General features: G+C 41.2%; 1 protein-coding gene across 21 annotated transcripts in view; it reads left to right on the top strand.

Moving 5' to 3' along the window:
* COA1 (cytochrome c oxidase assembly factor 1) overlaps positions 1-11173 on the top strand; it is a 113170-nt gene that overhangs the window by 84843 nt on the left and 17154 nt on the right. For 17 of the 21 annotated variants that reach the window (XR_012333843.1, XR_012333850.1, XR_012333849.1 and 14 more), the window contains 4 exons: positions 951-1027; positions 1868-1969; positions 2776-2857; positions 3083-10850. Coding sequence is in view for 1 of the 21 variants with exons in the window: in XM_073809534.1 (XP_073665635.1) it covers positions 951-1027; positions 1868-1967 (177 nt within the window). In the remaining 20 variants the exon portion in view is untranslated. Of the gene's footprint in view, positions 1-950; positions 1028-1867; positions 2659-2775; positions 2858-3082; positions 10851-11173 lie in introns of those variants that run through there. The other 4 variants (XR_012333846.1, XR_012333845.1, XR_012333844.1 and 1 more) reach the window with 3 other exon arrangements.

Below are 11173 nucleotides of genomic sequence, written 5' to 3' on the forward strand. Positions count from 1 at the left end.
AGCTCTCCTCTTAGAACTGCTTTATGGTCCAGGTCAGAGTATGGACCAATCTGCTAGAAAGAGTTCCCCCTTTTATTAAACAGTGGACTTTTTTTGTTTTTGGTTTTTCTACTTTATTATGAAAGTTTCAAACACGCAGAAAATATATCAAAGCATTTATGCTGTGGCACCCATATATCTGCCACCTGGATTCTGTAACTAATACTTTGCTCAGTGTGCTTTCATCCCATACCTGTTTGTCTAGCTCTACCTTATTCTTGAAACCTATCTTATTATTTTCAAATATCCATGCATTTCACCTTTAAATACATAAGCCATATATATCATTAACTAGAGCTTAATATATATTTTTTGAGGTAAAATTTACATTCTGTGAAAGGTGCACATCTAACTAACTGTCCTGATGAATTTTAACAAATGCATCCACCTGTGCAACTCAAGCCGCTACCTACATGTAGACTGCTCCCTCACCTGAGAGCTGCCTCATGCTTTTCCCAGTGGTCCTCTCACATCCCCACAGCTCCAGCAGAGGCACTTTCTGACATTTTTTTCCCAACCTAGTTTGGTCTAAGACATGGAATCACGCATTATATACTCTTGGGTAAGGCTCTTTCACTCTACGTGTTTTTGACCTTTATCCATGTTGTTGCATATATCGGTAGTTCTTTTTTAACCGTGGATTTAAAAAATAATCATTGCAAGTACTCAGAACATTGAGTTTGGCACATAAGGTCTCCTTGCCAGATAGGAGCACTGCCATTGACCTCACCAGGCCATCCAGAGAGGGGCAGGGCATTTGAAGGGAGCCAGATGGAAAATAAGGTGAATTCTCCAGCTAGGCTCAAGTTTGAAAACAACCAGGTTCTGTGGATAATCACTGGATTTCATAGGTTATTTCTTGAGAGGACAGCACTATATATACACTTACCTCTCTCATTTTATACCCCCAGTTGAAGATTCCTGTCTCTGGACCCAAGTCAGAGGGCTATGTCTATGTCACCTCATCCAGAGATGCCCCCTTTAAGAGGTATGATGGGAAAGTGGGTGGGAATCAGGCAGCAGGAGGAGAACCTTCTGATGGAAACGATTTCCGTTTTCAATTTTAGTTACATGATTGTGGCAGTAAGAATTAGTTTTTCAAAGCTTGAGAAGTTTCACAGCTCGGACAGCATGCCGCTACTTGGGCTCTGAAGCTCAGTCCAGACATTTTATCCAGTGCACGCTACTGAATTTGAAGAACTTGACAGTTGTAGTGGTCTAGGTCTGCCATAACTCGCTGCTATGTCGCAGCTTCCAACACCGCTGCCTCCGTCATTACAAATGAATAAAGGCATGGGGTCCTGTTCCAGAATTATTCGTCACATTCTTTAAATAAGCTCTCTACCCCATTAATTGGCTTTTCTTGTCTGGTTGCCAGTAGCTACACTCACTCACTTCCCCCACGGGAAGCCTCTCTCAGAGATGTTTGCTGTTTAGCCAGGATGTGTTTTAATTCTCAAGGACAAAAGGAGCAGGCAGCCCCTGCCTGGCTCCCCTGGACTCGCTGCCCCCTGAGCCTGGGATTAGTGGAGGAGCTGGCCGGCTTCCAGCCCGGAGCTGGAGGTCGAGGGGATTAGGAAACGGGGAGGAGCGGGCTGCTCCTCTTCCCTGGTGCCAGCCATTCATTGGTAAAGCTTGCCTTGACGGTGTTGCTGGTTAAATAATGTGAGCCTGGAACAGAAGGTTAAAACGTTAACATACTGCTAACATAAAATAGTGTTTAAAAAACTTAAGACATTCCTAACAACTGCTTTTTTCCTTTTAAACCATGTCTGTCTTTTGCCTCAGTGTTTCGTTGATTAGAGACTATACTTTTGGTTTCTCTCAGGTGGAACCTTCAGGAGGTCTTCTTAGAGCTCAAGGATGGCCAGCAGATTGCCCTGTTCAAGCCCAGTGGGGAGAACAGCAATGAGCTGAAAAAGGAGTGAAGGTGATCAGCCCGTCCTAGCCCCGCCTCCCTCCTCACCATGTGCGCCCCTGTGGCTGCAGGCCAGCCCCCAGGTCGGGCTGGCTGCACGTGTGGGCATACAGTGATCTCAGGATCATTCTAATTTGACCAGTGACCCCTGCTGAAGTTTTTAATTTCATCAGAAAGCTACTATAATTTATAAGAATTAATTTGAAAGTTCTCTATATAGAAGCAAAGCACAGAATAAAAGGAATCAGTATTAATAATGTTGATTTCTCATCTCTTTTTCTCTTCTCTCCCCTACCCCACTTTTCAGCCCTATCAATGAGAAGGTTTTAGGTTTTATTAGTCTTGCAAGGGGACAAAGACCTTCCTTCCCGCTGAGCGCCAGAGCCTACAAAATCCAGAAACCTGCCAGCTTTGCTTTGCAAAGGCCAGTCTAACCCCCTCAGTATTACTAGGCTTAATGCAGGTGTCGTAAAGGACATTCATGAGCTCCTTTACTGTATTCTTAATAGTCATTGGAGGGGAGCCTCTCAGAAAAGATTAAGCTTAAATATGCCAGTACAGAGTACAGGACTTCCATCGTTAGAAGTTATTTCTGTTCTGTAATTTCTTTCTTTAAAAAATATGCTCTTTGAATAGATCATGAAGTGAAAAAGTTCTTTCCCTGAGAGCTTTTGTTGATAAATATTACGATCTGTACAGTCTTTTTTGTGCTGCTTTATTCTTTAACCATTACGTACCATTCTGTTGTGCACCTGTCACTTTATATAGTGCCTCATACCTGACTGTTCTGTTCTATAACAGCTTTTACTTATTTTCAGTGTTTGCTGGATTTTTTCTTGCTGTGGCCAAGCCACAGAAAACCAGGGCCTGAGTGGACCATCTGTTCTGAAGTAAAAGCAAGTAAGTAAGTTTCTGTGTACGATTTGTATGAAGAGGCTTTCCTAACCCAGCTGACAGGAAACAGTATGTAGTGAAAAGATCCTTGATTTCTGTTTCAAAGTCACCATCTTGGGTATTATTTCCAGTTAAGCATATTTCCATGGACTTCTTAATGCCTTTATGGTTGACTGTGAACAGGCCGGAACCCGGTCCTTGCAATAGACATTGTCCTTTCTTTCCTTGAAGTCATGCCGTATACCTGTAGCCCACTACTTCCTGTGTGTCCAGTGATCACTGTGATCCAGCCATGGACTCCCAGTAATGACCTGGAAGACATCTTGGAGGATGCACGTCATCATCAGAGGCAAAGGAGACTTTTCACTGTTTGAGCAAGTGTTCCCAGCACACCCCATGAGTCAGCCCAGTGGTGACTGGAGAAAGGGCTCACTAGAATTGTAAGAATTATAGATTTATGAAGACTGAAGAGCGATCACAGCCAACAAGTGGCGGTAGGACTCCCACGCGCCTTTACTAAGATGCTGTATGGTCTCTGCTCACAAGCGGCTTATGTAATACTGGACTAGAAGAGTTCCAAGCAGCGGTGCTAAAACGAGGTAGAAGAGAGACCGATTAGGAGGAATCCAGGAGGCCAATCAGGTCACTCCTCCCTCTTGGTGGACTGGTGACCTCATGAGCTTATTTCAGACGTGATGGAGACTGCCTTGCAAATAGAAAAACCATGAAAACAGGCCTCAGCAGGGGAGGTGTGAGCTATGCTCCAGAAAGAAGATCTGCCATTTGGCCAGTGTATAGGTTAGCTGAAGATACAGTAAAAGCAAGCCCTGGACAGGTGAGGTGACCAGAGCATGAATGCCAGCATCAGCATCTTGCATTGAGCTTGTAGCCCTCAGGTTCTGGAGTAAGTATATGATTCTACTGTTAATGACGGTTTAAGAGACTGTGCAGAATTATACTACTACTCCCAGTTTTGGTGAAGTTGCATTCAGCAAAGATGAAGCTAAACTGAATGACACCCACGTGAAGCAGCCAGCACTGCACCGATGGTGGCCTCTGGCACAGCGGGAAGGCCAGGGCAATGCTCTGTCGACAGCAGCTCCACAGGGCTTTCTGAAGGCTGCTTGACTCTGTTTTCAGTTTGTCCGTATGAAAACTATGAATAAATACTTACCAATCGCTGGTCTTACAGGCGAGGCAGCATTTATACTGCTTGTTGGGAGGCTTGGGCAAAAGATGCTGTATCCACAGGAGGCCCCATGAAGGGGTTGGGGGGCGTTCAAGGAGGAGGTGAGAGGGTGATGATGGGAAAAGCCTCCACCCACGGGAAGAGCCTCTCCTCCTCGGTAACCTGTCCATCATCCAGGCTTGTCTTTCCGCCGACTCCAGCAGTTGCTCAGTTCAAAGTGCTGTCAGGAACGTGTACAGAAAAGTTGACATTTTACGATCCAGGGTTCAAAAGTGGGAGTTGAAAATATTAGAAACATGCCTCTGTATCATAGATCACATTTCATTTAATAATGAAAGGCATTTAATATACCATTAGAAGAAGTAATGGAGAGCAGACAATACTTAAAATAGCAAAAAGCAAACCAAAACAAAAACTACTTAGGAAAAAGTGAGCAAGAAATCTGCAAAACTTATATGAGCGGTCTAAAACACACTACTGAAAGGTACAAATGTAGAACTGGACAAAGGGAAAGACACACCATGTTCTTGGATGGCAAGATTCTTCATCATAAAGATGTCAGTTCTCCCTGAGTTAAATTTAATGTGATTTTTAAAAGACAAGCTAATTAATTGTAAATTCCTTTGGAAGAAGAAATAAGCAACGATAGCTAGGAAATCACTGCAAAGGAAGAGTAAGGAAGGGGGGGGGGCTAGTCTTACAGACATTAAAACATATTTGTAAATAAAATAATGAAGTGCTGGCACATGAAGAGACAATGCAATGAAAATATAGACGTGCATATGGAAATCTGGTTATGGTAAAGCAGCATCTAAATCAGGGAGGGAGAGGAAGACATTTGAAAAGTGATGTTGGAACAACCTGATTGATAGCCATATGCAAAAAGATGAAATGGGATCAACTGCTCACCATACATTCCAATTGGATCAAAAGATCTAAATGTAAAAATGAAACCATCTAAGCACTAGCAGAAAAATATGGGTGAATTCTTTTATAACCCAGAAGTGGAGAAACTCACCTAACCATGATTCATTATAGAATAAAGAAAATTGACTGTATAAAAAATTTCTGCATGTCTAAAAATACCAAAAGCAAAGTAAAAAGCAACTGGTAAATGGGAAAATATTTAGAATATAAATCACAAAAGTTAATATCCTTAATTTCTAAAGAGTGAAAGTTGAGAAAACAGTAACCCAATAGAAAAATGGGCAAAAGATATTATGTATTCACAGAAAAGAAATGCAAGTGACTCAAACACACTAAAAAAAAAAAAAAGGTCAGCCTCACTCTTAAAAAGAATATAAATTCAAACTACAGGAAGATACCATTTTTCTTCTAGCAAATTGGCAATAATCCCTAAATTTGAGAACCTATTTTCTCAAAAGGCTGTGGGGAAATAAGCATTTTTAAATTGCTGGTGTAAAGACAAAATGAAACACCACCTGTGGGAGGGAATTTGACAATACCTAGAAAAATGTCACGTACACTTACCATTCTATTCAGCAATCCCACATCTAAGATTTTATCCCAAAGTACACTGGCAAAAAATACAAAATGCCATTTATGTAAGGTTATTTAATGTAACACTATTGGTAACAGCAAAAAACTGTAAACAACCCAGGTACAACCCAAGTCTCCATTGATAGAGAATGGGTTAAATAAACTTTGACTTCCATACAGTTGAGGAGTCTGTACTTGTGAAAAGGAATTTTATATATGCATGTGTATATGTATGCATATGTTAGCTTCTACTTTCAAAAAGAAACAACGGAAGAATAACTAAAATCAATACAAGTAGTTACCTTTGGGGAAGTAAACAAATGGCCAGGGGATGTAAGTAGGAAACAGGGATGGAAGCTGTACTTTCCTGAATGTACCTTGTTTTACACTTTTGACTTTGAAATCATGCTCTTTTGTTTTTACATAATGTAAAAATAAAATCACAAAGAAAAAAATCTTTAAAATACTTCTTAAAATATTGAAACAAATGAACCACACAGAGAAGAAATATTTCAAGTGACTTTCAAACAGTTCTGACTCAACATCCTTGGTGGGATATATCCTCATGGCAAAAAGGAACCTCAAGAAATTTTAAACTACTTTCAGTGGTCTAGTGTTAGTGCCCACGTGCGTACACACACACACACACTCACTCACTGGAGACTTCCTCCTTCCCATACTTGTCACTCCTTCTACAACAGAGAGAAACCTGGCTCTCATAATCCGAGGTGTATTTACTAATTTGCTTAAATCTAAAATACACAGAAGGAGTTCTCCTACTGTCAACTTTAAAAAGCAAAAACCCCCAGGAGGGACAAGATGGAGTAGACACACGTTTCCCTATTCTTCCCACTAAGCACAGCTAAAACCCTAGACATTTATCAAACACACTGAAAAATGAAAAGAAGGCAGATTGGCCGAGGATCTTGGGACCCAAGTGATAACAGCAGTGAGTTCCCTGGGCTTTCTTTTGCCTCATGTGTCCCAGACTAGGTGCTGGTGAAACCAGCAGCCTAGAAACACCAATGGCTGCAAAAACAAAAGCCAAGAAAAGCCTGCTTTCTCAAGCTAAAGAACTTTCACACAGTAATCGCCCTATTCTAGCCAGACACCATGGAAAAAAAAATGGCCCCAACCCTACCCTAGCCTGTCAACAAAGGCCAGGTGGAGAGCCGAGACTTGCTCCCCTTACTCAGCTAGAACAAGGCCTTCCCCGCCCGCCCCTTTGGCCCCCGTCCTCTGCAGGGTGTGGTGGGGGAGAAGGCCCAGGGGAGCTACACCCACCTTTCCTGCCCGCTGGTACTCCCACCCCCCGCGGCATCAGTGGAGCCCCTATTCTTCAGTGGGAAGCCGTAAGGAGGTACCCCTCCCCCTGCCTGGGTGTCAGAAGAGGCCAAGTGGTGAGCCTGGACCTTCACCCCCAACTGGCAGCAGTGAGGAGGCAGTGTACATATTCCCGCTTCACCCACCGGTATGGCGGTGTCAGGAAAAGCCTGCTTTTAAAACAGAAGATTTAGACAAGATCCAGAGTCCCGTGACATAAAACCAGACGTCCAATACACAATAGAAAACCACGCTTTTATACCAAGAACCAGGAAAATCTGAACTTGAAAAGAAGGAAAGAAATCAGGAACTTGAAGATAAAATAGAAATTACCCAATCTGAGCAGAGAAAACAGGCCGACAATAATACCTGTGGTTCTATAACAAAAAAATCTAGCATTCATGTCATTGGAGTCCCAGGAGAAGAGAAAGGTGGGGCTGAAAAAAGCATTTGAAAGAATTAACGTCTGAAAAGTTTCCAAATTTGGCAAAAGACATAAACCTATATATTTAAGAAGCCGAGTGGAACCTAAACAGCGTAAACCTAAAGAAATCTATGATAACACAAACTTCTGAAAACTAAAGGCAAAGAAAAAAAGCTTGAAAGCAGCAAGGCAGAAATACCACCTTACCTATAGGGGAAAGATAATTCAGATGATAGCTGTAAACCGTGGAGGCCAGAAAAATGGCACAAAAGTTTTCAAGTTCTAAAAGAACTGTCAACTCTGAATTCTGCATCTGATAAAATTATTCTTCAGGAACGAAGGAAAAATAAAGACTTTCCAGATGATGGAAAACAAAAAGAATTTGCTTGAATAGACTTCCCTTAAAAGAAAGACAAAAGGAAGTTCTTGAAACAGAAAATGTTGAGGAAAAAAAGTCTTGGGACATCAGGAAAGAAGAACAATGGAAAGAGCAGAAACATGGGTGAATATGATCGACTTGACTTCTCCTCTTGAGTTATCTCAGGAATTGTTTGGTTGTGGAAACAAAATGTATAACATTGTCTGATGTACTATTTACCTGAACTGGTAAAATGTTGACACAACCCATCTTTGTTGCTATGAAATAGTTCTGTATCTAAACTGTGGTTACAGGAAACTACATGTGATAGAGTGGCGTAGAACTGCACACACGCACTGCTTGGATGCCAGCCTCCTGGCTTTAGCACTGTACTACAACTACACAAGATGTGTCTGTACTACTATCTTTCCAACTCCTTTTAAGTCTAAAAACTTTGTATTTTGAAATAATTGTTAAGGTGTAGGACAAGGACACTGAATATGCTGCTTTGAAAGGGGCAAAGATGAGGTGATAATCCTTCCCTCCTGAATCATCTCCAGCTCTCTGAGGATTAAACATCTCTCTTCCTAAATATCTTTTTTTTTTTTTCTTCTAGGTACATTTCTCTCACAAGTTATTAGAAAACTGGTCACTTTACAGTAATGGAGATAACCGAGAGATAATAATTTTCATGAAAACCGATCAGTGTATTGAAACTAAGAGAACATTTTTATGTAAAAATGTTGTTATACTATTGCTGATGACATATTTAGTAAAAATAGTTTAGTTTTAGTAGATAAAACTCACTTGTTTTAATAAAAACTGTAAGAATGAATGCAAAGTCCTAAGATTATTCTGCCATGTAAAATGAACTGCTCCCCAAAGGACTGTGTCCGTATTGGTTTGAAATAGGAAATATCTCCTATTTAGAATATGTTTAGATTACAAGAGCCTGGCAGGGGGGTTGGCAAACTTATTCTGTAAAGGGCCAGAGAGTAACTATTTTAGGCTGATTAGGCCATAAGATCTCTGTTGCAACTACTCAACCCTGCGGGTTTTCCCATGAAAGCGGCTGTAGACAGATGTAAATGAACAGGCTGTGTTCCAAGAAAGCTTCATTTACCAAACACGCCACAAGGGCATAATGTGCTGACCTCTGTACCAGCCTAATCCCAGGTTACCTATCCTCCAGTCATTAACAAAAATTCATCCACAATCAAGCTACACAAAACTAATTTTAAAAAAATGATTGTTTATGGACATTAATATGTAGCCCAAGGTAGACTCCACTGAGGTTAAAGCCCTGGAAAGCTCAACGATTCTATCCTCTGTTTTGCCGGCAGCTGCTAAGATCCTGGGCAAACCACGTATTCCCTCTGAGATTCTATTACCTCCTCTCTACTTTGAGAGAATTAGGAGGGATGTTATTCCTTCCCAATTTTGTTACCATGAATTTCAATTCAGCAGACTTACTTCCACTCTTACCAACAAAACTTTAGACCGAGACTTTAAATGAAGAGCTTCAAAAGAAAATGACACTCATTTTTATTTGAATAATTTATAACATAGGTCTGATGAAGCACAGTGAGCTAAAACTGACCACTGGAGGATTAGGAATGTCAAAAACCAAAACTGAAAAACAGAGAGTATCCAAAACAATAGCATCAAATAACAAAATACACAGGGATAAAGTTCGCAAAGGATGTACGAGGACTCTACACTGGAAAATATAACACGATGCCGAGAAAAATTGAAATAAACGAACGGGAATACACACTATGTTCACAGCCTGGGAGAACTGTTAAAAAGTCAAATTGATTGACAGATGAATCGCAAACAAAATCCCACGAGGCTTTTTTAGGGGGTGATTTTGGTAGAAGTTGACAAACCAACGCTAAAATTTCTTCAGAAATGACCTAGAATAAACAGCAGTCTGAAAAATGAAGGAATTGGAAGTCCTACTGTACTTGACATCAGGACTTACAAAGTTCTGACAAAAAGATAAGCAAATAAATTAATGAAACAGAAGAGTGTGCAGAAGTAGATCCACAGACATACGGTCAGATGATTTGAGACAAGGACAGCAAAACAGTTCAATGCGGAAAGGAAAATCGGTCTGACAAATGGTGCTGGAACAACTGCATATTCATACGGAAAACAAGGACACTTGACCCTACCTAACACCAAAGGGGACAAAAGTGTAAAGTGGATCGCAGGCCTGAACATAAAAGTTAAAACTATAAAGCTTAAAAAAAACCTTCGTGACTTTGGGGTAGGTAAGGACTTCTTAAAGAGGATACAGAAAGTATTAACCATGTAAAACAAAAATTGATGAATTGGACTTCATCGAAATTACAGCTACCTTCTCATCAAAAGACACTGTTGAGAAAACAGACAACCCACAGTCGGAAAAAAATATCTGTAACATGTAAATCCTATAAAGGACTTGTATCCAGAATATATAAAAGATTATCACAACTCACTATCCAATTAATAAAAAGGGAGAAAAAGGACGACACAAAAAAGGTTCAACAAACACATGAAATAGTGTTTGTTCCTCATTAATCATCAGGGAATAGCAAATTAAACCACCTTGTGATACCACCACATACCCATGAGAGTGGCTAAAATAAAAAAGATGGCCAACACTAAATGTGAAGCAATGAGAACTTGCATATATTGCTGGCAGGAATGGTAAACAGTACAATCGCTTTAGAAATGGTTGGGCATTTTCTTAAAAAGTTACATATCCATCTATCCCGTGGCCTAGAAATTCTACTCCTGTTTAATCTAAGAGAAATGAAAACGTGTCCACAGAAAATCCCTGGACAAGAATATCTGAACTTCCCTGGTGGCGCAGTGGGGTTAAGAATCCACCTGCCAATGCAGGGGACACAGGTTCAAGCCCTGGTCCGGGAAGATCCCACATGCCGCCGAGCAGCTAAGCCCGTGCACCACAACTACTGAGCCCGTGAGCCACAACTACTGAGCCTGCGCGCCACAACTACTGAAGCCTGCGTGCTCTAGGGCCCACATGCCGCAACTACTGAGCCCGTGCTCCGCAACAAAAGAAGCCACTGCAATGAGAAGCCCGCGCACCGCAACTAGAGAAAAGGCCGCCTGCAGCAGCAGCAATGAACACTCAATGCACCAAAAAAAAAAAAAAAAAAAAAAAAACACCAAACAAAAACAACAGAAAAAAGAATATCTATAGCAGCTTTATTCGTAAGACACAAAACCTGCAACAGCCCTGGGGTCCATGAACAGAGAGATGGTTTTACATAAGCTGATGTGTTCAAACAGCACCACACGGCAACAACAAGGAACACACTGCTGATACAAGCACCAATACGTATGAGTCCCAAAATCACGCTGAGTGAAAGCCACGGCAGGGTGGACGTGCCATGTAATTCCCCCTCTCTGAATACGTGCATTTGTCAAGCTCGAGAGAGGCTGGTACGGATTTAGAGCTTTACACTTCGTAACTTGTAAATCATATCCCCTCCGACAATAAAAGCGTAGTTGGCA

Source organism: Tursiops truncatus, chromosome 9 (genome assembly GCF_011762595.2).
Source record: "Tursiops truncatus isolate mTurTru1 chromosome 9, mTurTru1.mat.Y, whole genome shotgun sequence".
Classification (NCBI taxonomy): Eukaryota; Metazoa; Chordata; class Mammalia; order Artiodactyla; family Delphinidae; genus Tursiops; species Tursiops truncatus.